At 38.2% G+C, this 18,502-nt stretch overlaps 2 protein-coding genes across 3 annotated transcripts; both read right to left on the bottom strand.

Moving 5' to 3' along the window:
- Positions 1–258: 258 nt before the first annotated feature.
- Positions 259–5,055, bottom strand: LOC100892055. Of its 2 annotated transcripts, none has more exons than XM_011670503.2 (2): positions 4,513–5,055; positions 259–953 (listed from the first exon to the last, which is right to left on the bottom strand). In XM_011670503.2, exon 2 carries the CDS (start codon positions 937–939, stop codon positions 319–321), a length of 621 nt encoding a protein of 206 aa, XP_011668805.1. In that variant the 5' UTR covers positions 940–953; positions 4,513–5,055; the 3' UTR covers positions 259–318. The 2 variants fall into 2 exon arrangements, with proteins under 2 accessions (XP_011668805.1, XP_003725324.1); XM_003725276.3 differs by having other exon boundaries at positions 4,524–5,055.
- A 3,631-nt stretch (positions 5,056–8,686) lies between these two features.
- LOC755967 (tubulin beta chain) lies at positions 8,687–15,087 on the bottom strand. The gene is made up of 3 exons (XM_001192875.4): positions 14,964–15,087; positions 9,969–10,304; positions 8,687–9,649 (listed from the first exon to the last, which is right to left on the bottom strand). The coding sequence occupies exons 1-3, from the start codon at positions 15,018–15,020 to the stop codon at positions 8,702–8,704; spliced, it is 1,341 nt and encodes a 446-aa protein (XP_001192875.1). The 5' UTR covers positions 15,021–15,087; the 3' UTR covers positions 8,687–8,701.
- Positions 15,088–18,502: the final 3,415 nt, after the last annotated feature.

Genomic DNA, 18,502 nt, shown 5'->3' with positions numbered 1-18,502 from the left:
AGGAACTGTATATTTTATGCGCACGCGGCATACCAGTACCGTACTAGATTTAGGAAAATCAAGGTTGACGCATTCTCGATCGCCGACTGAGACGACGTGACGCATGCGCAGTGCCTTAAAATGACGTCACACGTTGCAGTCAAAGCTGTCAACGTGCAAATCTAAATGTCCCTATTGAGTCAGGCCACGGGAAAGACAAGTAGTCTCGTCATGCTACACCCTCTTTAAAACGGGGAAATCCCGGAGGGAAGAAAAAACACACGCCATAACGAACATTTAAAAGGAAAACACACATTTTTTTATAGTCACTTTAGGTGTTCAAGGTTCGCGATCAAGGTCGACATATGCCAAAAAGTCGCGTACGCTTTCAGTCCTCTTCTTCTTCGACCAATCTCTCATCTTCGTCTTGTCCACGGTTTCGTTCAAGGTCGGTTTCCGAAGTGCGGCATTAACTGCAAAGGAGAGCACGAAAACGAGCACGATCCCTCCTGCGCAGCCTAAGGCGGCGATGTTGGGCAGGCTCCACATCGCGAATTCCGTCGTCAAAGACGCGCACTGATCCTTATCTTGCGATACAACGACGGAATCATCGTTGCATTTGTCATCGGCATTCTCTAGTCGGATGACTTCCACGCAAGCGGTATACGTCGTGTACGGCTGGATATTATCAAACGTAATCGAGGTCGCGTCGACGTTCAGGCAACTCGTACCGGCTGCGAAATTGAGAGTGTTGCTCAATGTGATATAATTGCGGAGTAAATCTGTTTGGTTTTCCTTGTCGAGCCCGACGATGAGCCAGCTGAATGTCGCACTTGTGGTCGTGACGTCACTGACGGTGAAATTGGAGGTACTAATAGCAGACATTGAGGGCGCTAAACCAAGCAGAATCAGTAGCCCAAGTTGCAGGAAGCGAGGAGTGGTCGTCAAAATACTCGCCATTATGATGATAAGGCCTACAATATGAAAAGAAATAAATCAAATAAATCTATTATAAATTTCAAATGTTTAAATGTATCATTTAAAGGGGAAGTCCACCCTGAAATTAAGTTAGTTTTAATAGGAGTAGAAAAATGAGAGCAACAAGTCAGTGAAAGTTTGAGCAAATTCCGATTAAAAATAAGGAAGTTAGGATTTTTGAAGTTGTGATCAATCAAACACAAATTGGCAACTCTATGACGTATCATGCGAGCTCAACTTCCATTTGCTCAGTACTAAAAAAATCTAAAATTTTCATTTTCCCTCAAGAAAAATTTCAACCATACATGCACCCTAAATATAATAATTGCAAATATGTTTCTATACTCCCCCTGCAAGGAACAAATATATATTCCGTCATCAATAACGAAGAAAACATGATTTTATGGAATATTATGCACAAAGCAAATGAAGGAGAGCTCGTATAATAAGTCACAGAGTTGCCAATTTGTATTTGATTGATCACATCTTCAATAATTCATAACTTTCTTATTTTCATTCAGAATTTGCTCAAACTTTCACTCACCTGATTTTCTTATTATTCTGCCTCTATCGAAACAAACTTATTTTGGGGGTGGACTTTCCCTTTAATTTTAAACCTTCATTTAAAACTTGTTTTACTTTTTGTTCTCCTGAATCTTTTCTTACACTGATTAATATAAGAATGTTTATAAAGATATTAATAGTATTACAAATTCGCAGAATAGTTTTGAACAAAGACATTGTTTTACTCAATGACTGCAAGTCAGTACTATTTTGTTCGAATTTACTTAACTTGATATTACATCTTATTTGTTTATATTAATCTTTAATATGCGTGTTTTCCAAACCATTCCATAGTGGCATTGATTGAAAATCCTTTTAATCCAATTAGGAAAAAGTTATGGCATGAATAATGAAAATGTTAGAGCGTTGTTATAGCAGCCATGCTAAAGCAGGGGTAAGTACATCAGCGCCAGGAATGTCAAGTGTGACCGACAAAAGCACTGTAGGCCTAGATAAGAAGAACCCACTCATTATTGAATTAATCAAATAATGAATAACATTGACAAGTCTTGCTTATGAAGTTCGGCAATTCCGTTTTTATTAACCATTATATATATATGAATGAGAAGAAATTACTCTAAATCTGATTTCTTTCTTTCTTTCACTGTTCATTCCGTATATATTTATTTCTCAATCATGTAACAATATGTTGGAAATTACTTACTGACACCATGCCTGACAATTTTGTTTTTGCGTTGATATATCCACCACGCCTCATTAAAAAAAATACGCGATAGACAATTACCAACGAGACAAAAGTGCGATTTTTATTTTCAGAAGAACTTATCATCATACCAAAACTTGATTTACTCTTTACCTTAATACTTTGCATGTACAACTGCATTTTATACCTTAAATATGTACAGTTAACCTCGCCAATGTTACAATAACTGCGCCATTAAAGGGCCACTCTAACCGAAACGGGCTAAAGATGGAGAAATAAAAGACATGTAGAATAATTTTTGACAGAGATTCCGAACATGATAATGATTTTTTTAGAAATCATCAATAATTCTGGAATCTAGCTTTAAAAACGACGACTTAGAACGCTCAACAACAAAAAGGCCCAATTTCGGTGATGACGCATTTGACGTTACTTCAGGCGCCTCTCCGGTGAAAAGGAGGGTGACTTAGGCATAAATGTCTTTAAAAGGGCAAACTATGATATTAATTGAAGAAGAAGAAAAATTATAAGAAAATAATATGCACTTGATAATCCCAGTACGTTTCTGGCAATTTCGTCATTCCTAATTATGAAATTATGAAATTATCAAATCGAACATGCCCGCAATGACGTCAAATGCGTCATCAAGCCACATGACCGTATTACTTTTTTCGAGGGGCGTAGCCCAGCAAGCGTGAGAACTGTGAAAAATGGAGGGCTTTTATCATTTTTTGGTCAATTTAAAGATTTTCCGAAAAATAAGAGGCTGGAATATTAATAACTAGAGGTGTATTCATGTTTTGAAAGGCTATTTTAGTTGGATTAGAGTGGCCCTCAAAAGTAAACAATATAAAACCACCCAGTGCCACGGACCTACACTAATCTTTGTCCATGCGACCAAGGCTGAGCGTCAATTTCCTACACCAAACGCATTCCTAACTTCAACACTGGACCCAATAGTACCTAATCCAACCTCTAATCCCAAACTTACATCATACCCTATTTTACTCTAACCCTGATCTTATACCTATGCCGAAATAAAGCGTGGAGAAATTAAGCCGGTTTACTAACATATTTAAATTGATGGATGTTTCTTTCCTGGGGACCTAGTGACAAACTGTTTAAAGCGATAAATTTCTCCCACAATACTCGGAATCCAGTCTGCATATATTACTTGTTGCTATGTCGGGCAAGCCTCGGGCAAGCATTCACTTCGTTGAAAAAGTATGCATACAATTTGAATATTTTAGTAAACCAGTTTATAATTGTCACAGGCGCAAATGTCGGGTCATCGTGTTACTCTTTTAGTTAATTGTACAGCCCAATTGATGTAACTTTCTCTTTATGGGTGAACATGCCTTCCTATACTTAATTCTCTCCTTTCTTCCTTTCACTATTTTTTCTTTCCTATCAACGTTCTGTTATATACAATGTAATTTTCATAATAATATCTATAATGTTCTTTCGGTAACTGTGTTAATTTATTATGGGCGTTCCCAACTCAAGCTTTCCGGGTTTTCGCCTCCTTCCGTATCTGAATTATTTACTGTATACTCTATGTTGAAACAATTGTTACATATATCATGTATATATACATTGGGTTTTATATTGTGCTGTTGAGAAGGAAATAAATGTTAATAAATACAAAAATAAAATACAAAATTGCTCCGACTTTTACTGTAACTAAGGATGGTAGGGCTACATTATATTGAAAATCAATATTTCAAGCAATTCCAGTGTATGTGATATCTTTATCACATCACACATCTGTTTCACAGAATGAAACTAGACAAACAGCACTCTCGGCTTCATAATTATGAGGAAGCATTTTAGCAACAGAGTTGTGCATTTGTGGAACAGTCTTCCTGAATATGTTATCTCAGCAACTTCCGTAAACTGTTTTGAGAATATACTAGATAAAATATAAACTGGTCTAAATACCATGATCTTGTCTATGAGCCTGTATGCGCTGCATACGCTGATAATTGATATTGCAAGTTTGCACACACCTTTGTCCTTTCCCACTTTTTAAATTAATTAATTTGAAATTACAAGGACGATGTATAACCACTGAAGAAGACATCTACGATCGATGAACAGGCAATAGTCCTATATCATCGCTTGATTCAAGTAAAGTAAATTAAGTAAAATATCAAGCTAATTCCCCTTTAGGAGCTTGGATCGGACAAATACATCAACTAAAATGATATTTGTATGTCAATTTATGTTTACAGTTTCATTAGAAAATTAAGATGTATGGGACATAGCTTGGAAGACATGGACATGTTCGTACAATAATTTGTGACAAATATTTTCGTCTTACTCACCTCTTACTCACCTAAAGATATATTTCCAAAGCAAAAGGTCTATAATTTCTTGTTACGTGATACCATGACGATTATAGACTCACAGGCTCACATGGGGATGTCGCCAAAACACTTTACATGTAAACAAAAACCATAGCAGCTATTCCATCTTTTGCTGAAGGTTACGTGTCCCTCTAAAGTTGCTCTGTATCAGTTAATTAATCATGAAACTGATTATAATCCGTTGTTAGATGTACCGTACTGTTTTAAACACTGCAGGAAATTGCAGATGATCTCGCATCGAGACGTGTGTTAAACGCATAGCTGGTTTAAGTTGCGTGTTACCAAAGCCAAAACACTACCAGTACCAGTCGCAATGCTCCAAAGATCCCATTGTCAGATATCCAAGCCATCTATCAAAATCATTTCATACTAGTATCAAAGTGCAGGGTAGCAGTGTCAATGTCGAAAAGGAGAGAGCAAGAGAGAGAAGAAGAAACGATGAAATACATCGTCCGCGGTACAGTGGGCATTGATAAAGAGCCCCGTCTGGAGTCTTGGTTACTGCAACGTGAATGGATGACGAATTAAATTGCAATTCTGATTTGTGTTTGTTTAATTTGTTTCAGAACGCCCTACGCAGGTGGCAAAAATAAAAGAGAGACAGGAGGCAACGGGATGTGAGGAACTATATTATTATGTGTTAATGCAAGTAATCAATTCTATACCTCAGTCACACCGAGTAACCGACTCCGAAGCGATTTAAACCTAAGTGGGTAGCCAAGATTGTTCTACTTTTAAAGAAGGTGCACAATTACCCCCCCCCCCCAATTTGCTGACATAAAGGGGAAAGGCACGTTTAGAAGCTTTCGTACTAAAATATCATAAGGTGTGAATTTTAAGATTAATTAGCTGAAGTCACTCAAAAATTACCCCAGTCTCACTCCAAACTGACTGGTTCTTTGGTATTCTGGCCAATTTGATTTTGTTGGATCAGTAAGTTGTGTTGTCCGTCTGGTGTCCGTTTCGTTGATGTGATAGGGGGTATAATCAGGTTTAAACCTCAGCCACACCGCCAAACTGACTCCGATACGTCTTTAAAGTGCGACTGCACTACTTGTAGCTTCTTGAGCCCTCTATAAAGCCAACAATGCCTAAGTGGTACCCGTTGATCCCCCATGGTCTTCTTTTTCTTATGTTGATTGAGAGCTGATTTGATGAGATAACCACCTGCCAGTGACCACGCAGGAAGGTCTAATCGCTCCTGGCCAAACTAGTGCAGAAAGGTTGAAACCCAAAGGTGGAACCGGGCATTTTTTCGTTATAAGGGGGTAATAAATTCACGAAATTTACCAACAATCAACAAAACAGCATCAAAAAACTCAAACTAAACCAAAACCAAAACCGGAACTTGAAGAAAATATCCCGCCCCCCCAAAAAAACAACAACAAATAAAACAACGTCAACAAAAACGAGGGCATATTCTTGGACTCGTGTATAAGTTGTGCATAGTAATTTTAATCAGCCGACGTCACAGGCCTATAGCACCCCTGTCACACAACCAAACCGACTCCGAACGGACTGATTCTTAGCCATTAGGGCAGTGTAATTAATGTTCGGTCTGAGCTCGATCTCGTAGGTTTGACTAATAATCATGAAAGTATGACATGTCAAGAGCCTAGCTATGGAGGTTGTTTACATAAGGTAAATATCATATATTAGCACCGAGCGACAATAAAGATGAGTTGATGAGTAACATCTTATGAAGAGGTTTAAGAGACAAGAGAGAAATAGAGAGAGAGAGAGAGAGAGAGAGAGGGGGGGGGGGGGAGAGAGAGAGAGAGAGAAACACCAATCACATGTTGATTTGGTTTCATTTGACATGGCTTATTCATTTGACATTATTTCGTTATCATTTTTTGCGATCGTGCTATTGGGATAGGAAAAGGGTTGAGGTGAGATGATCAAGAGAGAGAGAGAGAAAGAGAGAGGGGGAAGAGAGAGAAAGAGAGAGAGAGAGAGAGAGAGAGAGAGGGATAGAGAGAGAGAGAGAGAGATGGGGGGGGGGGAAGCGTCATCCTTTATAGTATCTCAGCTCTATTGAGATTGGGGGTCTAGTTTCTGGTGTTACGTTTATAGTCACAATATTTAGTTTTATGGCAACTTAAATCAATGAAACTAACGTATAATCGTTATCATCATCATCATTAACTTCACCGACATCAATACCACCGCCACCGCCCCAAGTGATCGCCACCACCACCGCCACCGCCGCCACCACCACCACCACCACCACCACAACCACCACCACCACCACCATCATCATTAACATGCACCATCACCATCAACACCGTAACCTCCACCACCACCACCATCATCTTCATCATCATACCCCACCACCACCACCAACATCCTCTCATCATCATCATCAACATCAAACAGAAAATAAAAAACTACGTTTTACCATAGCAAGTCCCTGGTTCTACTATACGGACTAAACGATAGCCGTGGAACAATTATGCAATACAAGAAGCGATGTCGGTCCATATGGTGAAATAATGATTCGGTTGAATATTGCATGTTATATTTTGAGTAATTTTAGGACTGAACCAATGAACTATGAGGAAAAAAAAGAATGTATCTTAAACATGGATCAAAGTCACATAAAGTTTGAAAGGTAAAGCCTCGGTCACAAATGCCATTACGAACTGCTACGAACGCCGTACAAACAATTTTCAGACAATGGAAGTTCGGGAAGACAATGGAAAAACAGGGAGATTCGTACGAAATTATCGTTCGTACGAACCTTTGTGACCGTAGCATCAGGTTGAAGCTAAACTATGTAAACGGCTGTAGCAGTTGCAAGAATAATTTCATAGTTAAATTGATTCCACCAAGTATATGGAATTTCTCTCTAATGAACAAAACATTTAAATTAATTCCGTTTTGTAAATAATGTGTGAAGGCCCAAAACAACTCAGAAATAGGTTTAATAGTAACATGAACCAAACTTTAATCTTCCACAAAATGGATAGTGAAACATGTAACAAGTTAGAATGAACGACAAACAGACAAATATATATCTGTGGACTGTGGGTAAAGTCAGACGTAAGTAATATTTCGTAAATCAGGAGCTGGCAGAAGGGCGTTAACCCTGTATAAAAGTATACCCTATTCTGGCACAAAACAGACGAATTGTGCAATAAATAATAACCCGTATGCTTTCATACTATTTTAAATATGATACTTATCGTGAACCCTGAGTATAAGTACCCAACAAACAGTCATTGTGTTTTGTGGAATGCCCGCCGTCACACACGACGCCCTTTCTCAATTATCCTGTTTACTATCCTGTTTGGGATCCTCTTCAACAAGCGAAAAACCAAAGTCTATTGTAATCAATGACTACACAAAACTTGTTTGTTAATACAAGTGGAGCAATAATAGTTTCCCGCAGTAATTTGGAAAATTTTCAAAATATGTTGCTTGTGTCTATATGTGTTGTATATGCATTTTCCATCTACTACTACTAGCTCGAATTTGTTAAAGTTCAGATATACCTTGACAACTTGGATTCAAGTCACACACCGGTGACACTGTACATTTTAGTACAAGTTTTGGAAGAAGAAATGCATTGGAACCTGTCTATAAAGACCAACCTTTTTAGAGAGAGTGTATAACGTATACAAGGAGAGAGTAGGTACACGAAAGTACTTCCCATATAACTAATAACCATCATAATAACTATTTTGCGCATATATCCATTATAGAGGGGATGCCCAAGGCGCCCACATACATGCCAAATTATCATCATCACCCTGGTATTAAACAGACCAGCTGCCTACTGCCATATAAGGCTATGAAAGCATTCAAAGAAAATATTCATACCTGGTATGTATACACCACACTTCCCCGGGTGGAGAGTGGTAAATATAGATTAATGTCTTGCTAAGTGATATAATATGGTGGGATTCGAACCGCGAACCATGTGATCCACATTCCGATAACATACCTATAGACCAGGCAACCTCTTACCATATTTATAATAATAATAATAAAAAAATTAAAAAAATATTGATAATAATAACAATGATAACACTGGTGCAATTAATGTGCTCTTTTGTTTTCATTCCGGAGCCCTGGTAGTTAAATAAGCGATGTGTGGATAATGTGTATTATTTTTGTTAGGACATCAAGTTTTCGTTAGGATTCACTGTTCATGATCCCCTTCCTCTTCCTCGTCGAATTCGCCCTCCTCTTCGGCGGTGGCGTCCTGGTACTGCTGGTACTCGGACACCAAGTCGTTCATGTTGCTCTCAGCCTCAGTGAACTCCATCTCGTCCATACCCTCGCCAGTGTACCAATGAAGGAAGGCCTTTCGTCTGAACATGGCGGTAAACTGCTCTGAAACGCGCTTGAAAAGCTCCTGGATGGCGGTAGTGTTGCCGATGAAGGTGGCGGACATCTTAAGACCTCTTGGTGGGATGTCACAGACAGCGGTCTTGACGTTGTTGGGGATCCATTCGACAAAGTAGCTGCTGTTCTTGTTCTGAACGTTGAGCATCTGTTCGTCAACCTCCTTCATGGACATACGACCACGGAACATGGCGGCGACAGTCAGGTAGCGACCGTGACGAGGATCGCAGGCGGCCATCATGTTCTTGGCATCGAACATCTGCTGTGTGAGCTCTGGAACGGTCAATGAACGGTATTGCTGGCTTCCACGGCTGGTTAGTGGAGCAAAACCAGGTATGAAGAAGTGAAGACGTGGGAATGGCACCATGTTAACAGCCAGCTTACGCAGATCTGCATTCAACTGTCCAGGGAATCTGAGGCAGGTTGTGACGCCACTCATGGTTGCGGACACCAAGTGATTCAGATCGCCATATGTCGGAGTGGTCAGTTTCAGTGTCCGGAAGCAGATGTCGTACAGGGCTTCGTTGTCGATGCAGAACGTCTCATCTGTGTTTTCGACCAGTTGGTGAACGGACAGGGTGGCGTTGTAAGGTTCGACGACGGTGTCTGAAACCTTGGGTGATGGAACGACGCTGAAGGTCGTCATGATTCTGTCAGGGTATTCCTCCCGGATCTTACTAATGAGCAGGGTTCCCATACCAGAGCCGGTTCCACCTCCTAGTGAATGCGTCAGTTGAAATCCCTGTAAAACAGAGGACGATGAAGTAATCATAGTAATAATCTCCAGTTTTTTATGTCACGACGCACGACACTTTGTTTATTGCAATACATTATAATACATTACGAATTTAAAATCTGTGGCTGCTAACTCTAAAGGTCTTTTTAGTTCTGTTGATGAATATTTCACTTCCCGGATTTTGGGATGTGTATGCTACCAACATTTTCCACTGGTAAATCGATAAAGCATTGTTTGTTTCACCAACATTTATGACATTTCTTCATCTGTTTGAAAATATATCAAGAAAATTAATATTCGAATGAGAGGTAGAGCAATTACATACCTGAAGACAGTCACAGCTTTCAGCTTCCTTGCGGACAACATCTAGGACAGAGTCCACCAGTTCAGCGCCCTCTGTGTAATGTCCCTTGGCCCAGTTGTTACCTGCCCCGCTCTGGCCAAAGACGAAGTTGTCTGGTCTGAATATCTGACCAAATGGACCGGAACGGACCGAGTCCATGGTACCTGGCTCAAGGTCGACGAGCACGGCTCGTGGAACGTACTTGCCACCGGTAGCCTCATTGAAGTAGACGTTGATACGCTCGAGCTGGAGATCAGAGTCCCCATGGTAGGTACCGGTTGGGTCGATGCCGTGTTCATCGGAGATCACCTCCCAAAACTGCGGTGTAAAAAAATTTGTTGATTCATTATTGGATTGTTTTCCTTCCCATTTCGCTTTTAATGCTCAATAATTAACTGTACATATTCGTTAGAATGGTCAAATCATTATGTAAAAAACAAATGTCTTTGATGTTATCCATCGTACCTCCAAATAGTGTAATTGACGAAATGGCTCAAGTATAAAAGGAATTATTGTCCTGCCTCCCCTAGGTCTGAATTCAGAAAGATGTCTAAAGTATATATATATATATATATATATATATATAAACAAAAGGTCGACTTTCAGTCTTGTAATCTGATGTATTAATTCTTTATCTGTAAATTCGACTTCATCGGGCTAAATATTGCTAATGGGTTTTCATGACTCTCCAGCTGCCTGCACGTAAAACCAACTAGACGGACATACAAACACATTGATTTGATTTATGTAAATAATGAGTAGTGTGTCGGTTGTCAAACAAACGATTCAGCAATGTATAAGCATTACGGTGGTAGATGAGCAATCTTCCAAATCTGATAGGTGTGAGGAAAAAAAGAATTAGTTCATCTATATCCCCCTTGATTTTGTTTTGAGCATTTCCGAGTAAAATTAATACTGAAACCCTTCCATTGGCTCAGCACAAGGTTTGTAATCGTTCGACTCTTCAGACGAGATTCATTTCAAAAAAATTTATACCATACGGGTCAGTGTGTATCAATTCATTGGTCACATTGTTCCTCAGAATATCGCTTCAGTCTTTTTTTTAAAAGGCTAAGTCCTCTCCAAAAATAATTTGATGTTAATAGATGCAGAAAACAAGAGAAACAGAGCAAAAAAAATGAGTACAATCGGATAACTAATAAGGAAATTATGAATTCCTTTAAAAACTATGAAAAACTATGGAACTTAGAAAATCACTAAACAAATTGTCAATTAGGTTATCAGTTTGTGACGTGATTGCCTCACTATTTATCAATTGCTTTATGTATATTTATCCCATCTAGTTCCTCATGCCTTTGCCCAGTTTATATGATTTGTATCATATTACATGCATGACATTTCACAAAATCTTCTATGAACTTTGAAGAATTGGTACTATTGTCTACATATTTTTGTTCATAATCATTGATTTTATATAAATAGTTTATCAAAATTCATTTTTTTCATGATTTAATGAAAAAAATTACTCTATATTTAGTGCATCCACATAAAAACATATTACTATCAATCTAACTTGAATGCTGGTCTAAAGAAATAAGATTCTTAAGGGGAAAATGGGAAATTTATATTATAAATATAAAGAAACCAATTAGTGGATAGTGAGGCAATGACGTCACAGACTCATGAGTGAGTCGCAAATTAGTATTATGATTTTCAAAGTTTTTCATGTCATTAAAAATTCATAACTTTCGTATAAGTTGTCCGATTTTGCTCAAACCTTTTTTGATTGGGTTGTCTGATTTTTCTGCTTGTATTGAAAGTAAGTTATTCTTGGAGTGGACTTGACCTTTAAAGCACTTATTTGTGACATTCGTCCGTCATACGGCTACTGCCAACAAAACCTACAGACCACGAGATCGACAATTCAAGAGATCGACGGCTCATAAAATCGGAAGCCCAAAGAGACAATTTCGGTCTTGAAGGCCTGATGACGTTTTTAAGGATTCAACAGACCGACGGTGTCACTGTCAGTTTCGGTCTCGCGGGCTGCCGCTCTACTAAGATGACCCACCATCGTGCATTCGATCATTACAAACTATAGCATTAGTCTACAAAAAACATTAGTCACTCGAAATCTCATGTAAAATAGATAAAATTGTTTTTGTTTTATCCCCCCCTTTCCAATAGGTTCCTTTATTAAATAACATCGTTCACATGATATATACAAGAAGAGATAATACATGCAGAATTTCAAAATGATATTCTTGGCAATTCAAAATATGATAAGAACATACATTTATAGATATTAGTTACAAATTGCAGTTCATTTTTAAAATATCACAGATTTAGTTGGCAAAATAATTTAAAAGGAATACACAATCAGAAACACCTTGCAAAAAGTAATCACTTTTTCATAATATTTTTTCTTTCAGATTTGTTTTACATATATACTTTTCCATAAAATTATTATTAATGAAATTATTAATTAAAAAAAATTACTCAAATTCCTTTGAAGTAACTTTTATTGATCAAGCTGAAAAAGCAAAGGCCTAACAAAACTGAAAAGAGGTCGTTTCAGGATGTTTCCCAGCATCGTATCGTCTCCATAGCAACAGCCGTGTTGGTAGACGGGGACGATCGTCCATACAACACCGGCCGGAACGTAGTAAAAAGCCAACGGTGATGAAATCATTCATCAAAAATTGTATAGCTGCTTATTTTGTCGTTTTTAGGAATGTGCTTATGGTTCCTTCTTTTGTATTAGCCGTGGTAGACAGCTGAAGCGGAATCGTCGGAGAGGAAATACGACAGAATGTTAACCCGCCAATTTTAACGGCTTGATATAGGGCGTGTAGATAAAATGTCGATACTTTTGTCTGTAGACAAACGCTGTGTCCTTTTATGATCACCGATCATAAGCGAGAACAGACATGTACACCTGTACTTATTTTAGGTGTGATATAGCAAAGTTCCGAATACATGTAATACACAATATAGTTTTTATCGATATTAATTTTGACAAGTGATTGTGATTTATCATGTATATAACTCCTAACTTAAGATAATTCAAGTTTCAAGTTCAAGTTTCAAGTTTATTTATCTTTCTTTCATAACACACATTACAAATATGACATGAATATAAAGAGTTAACAGAATATGACGTTACAATAGAAAGATGAGGTGACCTTGGTTAAAAGCAAGGCTTGTGGATTTAAGGTCCCTCATTCAACATTACAAAGAAAAAAACCTGCCTCTTTCAAAGCCCGCCCTCACCACTCAGTGAAATCGGTTATACTGGCTGCCTGGCGTAGCAACAAACCGAGTTGACAAAAGACTTTTAAAACTCCGTTTCGTTGACGATCAGCCATGCATGAAGTCTTTCATCTTCTTTGATTGTTGTTAGGGTAGGCAGCCAGTGGAACGGATTTGTTTAATAAAATTATGGAAATACAAGCATTACTTTAAACAGAACTTTGTTATTCCTGACTCATTTTTCCTGATTGAGATGTCGTATGAAAGGGCAGAAAACTAAATTTAAGTACCCTCTCTTCAAATTGTTTTCATCCCTCAAATATGTGTCATTTATTGATTATAATTGTGATTAAGTTATGATAAAACATCGATAATTCTCGTTTATAATCTACCTTGATGCCCTAGAGATTCTCAATATACAATGTATGAAAATCCACATACCAATACATATATTTCCCATATTTTCCTTCACAAATGTTCCTCTCCAAATGTAATATAGTAACAGAAATTTGTGTATAGCTTTAATGTTGTTTGTTGTTTTAATGCTAATTTGTCAAAAGTCTTTCAAAGACTTTTGACAAATAATGGTGCATCGTAGTTCAGTATTATTAACCTAAGGTTGCATGAAAATTTTTATCAGGTCTCTTTACCCCCCCCCCCCCCCTCCGTGCCGCCAACATAAATATAAGAATATGCACTACCGCGTGTGGTTGCCATGTATACTGCATCATTTGCAGCGATAATTTCATGGAAGTGCTTGTAAACTTGAGTAATTTAAGGCATGGCGGCAGAGATAAAGAAATCCATACTCAACTTGGGGTTTGCCCTACAAACTACAAAAATATCAAGATTCGGCACGTTTTAGCCTTGGATTTTGCACGTTCTGCGACACCATGCTTTTTATGGCTGACGCTAATGGTAACGTGGCGTCACGTAGAAGTGGTGAACGTAATTGCACAAAAATAAAGAATAACATCATTAAAAATATATAAAAAGATAATGGTATAAAAATTACATCTCACCCTAACAAAGGGTGACATTCGCCCTTGCACATGCACTTTCACTGCACCAATGCACCCACTTGATCAATTTCGCGTTTACAATTATATAATTTAAGAGTTTACCGCTATTCTCTCGAGGACGCCATCGATTTCAAACTTACCGCTTATAATTGCGTTTTCTGTAATTTATCTTTTTTCATTGAAATGTTTTTTTCTTTCTTATATGCATCTTATTTTAATGTACTTAAAAATGTATAATTATGTATGATAAAGAAATAATGGTTACTTTATGTATATGATTATGTTCTTTCTTGAAAACGCAGAAATAGAAGAAAAAAATTACAATAACTAAGAAACCTGTTACCATGGGTACAGTGGCTCATTCGATCATTGAGGTCAAGAATGCGTCCAGTAAGATCTTCCAAAGAGGTCATACCGTTATTAATGTTATTATCGTGTATCGCTTGTTTATAAATTGACAATATCAAACTAAGATAATAGGAGAACTAGTGACGAATTTACGCCTTTCCAAAATGCTTTTGAATAATCAAATATCATCATCTGATATGTACCTTGAAATTGGTTGTTATCGAAATATTCTAAGTCGATTCGAATAGTAGTGTCTGTAAACAGAAGATTGAGGCACTAGAAAAATATAAACGTTGTGACATGCATTTCTAACAAGATAGTGTAACCTGATAAACAACCAAATTATCAAATATTTCAGTTTTCAGTTTTACAAAGAAAAGAAAATTGTAGTTACCTTGGCTCCGATCTGGTTGCCGCACTGGCCAGCTTGGACGTGGACGATTTCACGCATGTTGACAATTTTTTTCTTAACCTTCGAAAAATTAACAAGAGCTGAATTCAGATTCGAACACTTTGCAGACACTGTAACTGCCTTTGCCTGACTGCAAATATTGAATGGCTCATATTTTGCAAATATTTGGTCTTTTAATCAATATCGGCGTTGCCTGCGCTCGCGTGTTGGTAGCGGTTTCCAGGATGAGGCGAACACCAAGGGATCGTCTGCAAATCGTTTAAACCATGACGACTCTTGAGATTTTATTCCGTATCGTGTTGGTTTATTTTTTGTTATTTGATGCTGGGTGATGATGCCTACTTACGGAGAAATTTCACAGTTAAAGATCAGGTTGAAGGAAAAGTGTTTTTAAATTTAAGAAATGGTACGTCATCCAAGATACTTAGTTCTGACCGAAGACATTACTTTGAAAAAGGAACGATGTCTGCTAAAATTTTCATTTTAGACTGATTTCAAAATTAAAGTCAAATTTGAAACTACAAGTGCGTTTTTATGTTGTTGTCCATTTATTTAAAATTTATCAAATCTCGTAAAGTTACAAGAAATTAATTACAAAATAATAATGATATTCACCAGAGGTTACAATGTTCTGTGAAATAGTTTTGGCTTTAGTAGGATAATAGTTTAGCGAGTAAGATATAGTGATGCGTGATTTTAATCAAAGAGGAGGAGCTAAGGGCAGATCAGATAGTTTGATTGGCATATAGTCTATTGTTGAGACGATCCCTGAAAATCATAAACTTACCAATATTATATTTGTCGACGCCTAGCTGAATGCCACCGTAAAAGTTTTTACTGCGTCAACGACGTATATCAACTAAAACCATGTGTTTTAATAGGCCTGCATCTACTCTATACTAGGCTGTATTAGTCCGACTTTATTACTTGGATTTCATCAAAATCCCTAATGCTTTGTGAGGGAGTGTTTGGTTGCTAAGCAAGCATGTCGATTCGGTGATAAACTATCGGGACTATGAATTATTTTGTATATAGACTTATACTCACTACGAAGAGACGTATAAAAGTCGGCAACAATATGCTGTCACTAAGCAGTGTTTTGTTATTTTGCTACCGATGAATGTCAATATTCGAAATATTATATCACCAAACTCCGTCACAGGACCACTCAAATGTATTAGTATTTCACAGATGTAAGATATTACTTAAAGCATTATATTACTTCTCATTATATCGAATATAAATGTAATTCTCTTATGATCAATAAGACATGTTAATAGACTTAACAATATATATATATATATATATATATTTTTTTTTTTCTTTCTTGTTTTTTGTAAATAGTTCACAACCCTTTAAGAATGTTATTTGTCATATATTCTTTGTCATGTGAAGTCAATTCAAATGGATTGTCAAATTGAAAAAGATTTATTGCAGTATATTCTTTTTCATGTTAACTCCTTGTCTGGCCCATAGAGCGAAGATTGGCCCCAAATCGAAGGTATTCACTGTGGAAGATGTAAGCTTCGGAAAAAAACTTTAGATTGTCTATAGGCCATGAGAGCCAAATTGGCCTGAAGGTAATTTTCTTTTTGAGGTTGTTTTGTCAATTCGACCTAATGTGTATATTTATCCCTTGTATATCTAGCAATGTTTCTGAAAGGCAACTTAACCATGTAGTTGGATAAATAATATTTTCTGGCAGGTAACACATAAAAAACTCCCTTTTTGTTCTATTTTATTAGGGATTGCTATAACACCATGGTATAGCTTTGCTATCGCTATGCTAATACGGTACGTGAGGGTGTTTGCGCATGTGCGTTTGCCAGTCTATGGGTAGGCGCCTGTGCGCAAACACGGTGGTGCGTCACAGAACTGGAAAATACGTATTTTCCAGTTATGTGGTGTGCGTGTGCGTGAACGTGTACGTGCGCGTGCGTGTGTTTGTGTGAGCGTCGGTATTTGTGAGCCTTTAGCTCGTTATCGTTATCTTTATCTTATGCTATGAATCGGTCAATATGATTAATATAGTCCATATAGTCAAGGCGATGCAATATTAATGTGGGAGAGCTACTTATCTCTCCCGCCCCCCCTCCCACTCCGAGAACGGACGGACCCCATGCGTGTTACCAAAATGTCCGGTAAAGGGGTATTTTTCGTGCGACAAAGTCCGGCCCGAGAATTGTAAAAAAAGGAGTGTAATAACTTTTCACCCGGAGATTTCTTTAAAAAGGGGGTGTTTTTTCTTTTTTTCTCTCATCTCTTTGGACTAGCATTTTCATGATTTAGGGGGGTCTCCAAGGCAGGAAAAGCCCGCGAAAAGCCCGCGAAAGGGGGGTTCGGAAATGTTGGCAGTCCTCAGATAGGGGGTGCTTTCAAAAAGAGGGAACAAGCATATGCGTACCCTAAATAACACTGAGTGGGGGGGGGGGGGGAGGGGATTATCTCTTAAGATAAAATCATGGAGAGACGAAGGTTTCAAAAAACACGTTAGGCTTCATGATTGTATATACATCATGGATTCGTTCTGCATGCTCTTCTTCTACTGCCTCTATACATGTATCTGACTCTCTCTCTCTCTTTCTTCCTCTTTTCGATCTTTCCTTTTACTCTCTCGGTGGCGTATCCAGAAATTGAGAAGAAAAAAAAACGGGGCGGAATATATATCTGGGCCCCGTCTTATAAAGAGTTGATATCAATCGCAACTATGTACATAAGAGATGGAGACTGCAAACTTGCGATTGATTGGAGGACTTGCGATTGATTTGGATCAATTGTAACTCTTTATAAGTCAAGGCCCAGGGCAGATCCTCATATCGTTCACCCACTGCCGATTTACTTATGTCATTTGTGGCGATCAAACTGGGAATTTCGAAGGGGCTTAAAGGGGCATGTTCCCCGTATTCCAGAGGGCGTTAAAAATACGTACCCGCTGGCGGACGGTGTTAGCTGCCTATTGACACCAACAGAATACGGCCCTTACGCAGATGGGATGTTCCGAATGCCCGCACAATGCCGATTATCGCATACATGTGCCGAAGTAATACAAATCGCAGTTCGGCTCTAAGATTCGGCTGCTGTTTCCACCCACTTTCGTGACGTCACTATCGGCAGCGATCAACTGGCTTGGCGAAGGCAGGCCAGGCCGCACGTACTTTGATTGACAGCTGTATGCAAATTAGAAGTCGATCTTCGGAACCAAGATGGCGATGACTAGAGCAGCGATAACTACCCTGGCGGGAAGCGACTTTGCGTTTTACACCCTGGCCTGGACCTTTTCCCAATAAATTTCAAGGAACCGACTGGGAAAAGTCTATCCATGACAAGATATTGCGCGCGCACGTAGCTCTTCTGCAATGCTCAACGTACGTCCTATATGTCCAGTGTCGCGGTACGCGGTACATGTACTTTTGTATCGAGACGTACGAGTGAGAGAAAAACAACGAATAACAACAGAAGGAAATAGAGAAAAACAATAAATAATTAAAGAACAGAGAGGAAACAAAGAATGTCATAAGCAG

The sequence above is a fragment of the Strongylocentrotus purpuratus genome, unplaced genomic scaffold (assembly GCF_000002235.5).
Source record: "Strongylocentrotus purpuratus isolate Spur 01 unplaced genomic scaffold, Spur_5.0 spur5_scaffold_16, whole genome shotgun sequence".
In the NCBI taxonomy this organism is placed as follows: domain Eukaryota; kingdom Metazoa; phylum Echinodermata; class Echinoidea; order Camarodonta; family Strongylocentrotidae; genus Strongylocentrotus; species Strongylocentrotus purpuratus.
Note: the sequence above shows the minus strand (reverse complement) of the source record. Positions and strands in the feature narration are given on the sequence as shown.

What these genes read in the sequence shown, in the direction of transcription:
- LOC755967 (XM_001192875.4), bottom strand. Translation starts at nt 15,020, where the DNA reads ATGCGTGAAATCGTCCACGTCCAAGCTGGCCAGTGCGGCAACCAGATC. An exon ending in GCAACCAGATCGGAGCCAAG is followed by an intron (nt 10,305 to 14,963) that starts GTAACTACAATT and finishes TTTACACCGCAG; the next exon opens with TTTTGGGAGGTGATCTCCGA. An exon ending in AAAGCTGTGACTGTCTTCAG is followed by an intron (nt 9,650 to 9,968) that starts GTATGTAATTGC and finishes TCTGTTTTACAG; the next exon opens with GGATTTCAACTGACGCATTC.
- LOC100892055 (XM_011670503.2), bottom strand. Translation starts at nt 939, where the DNA reads ATGGCGAGTATTTTGACGACCACTCCTCGCTTCCTGCAACTTGGGCTA.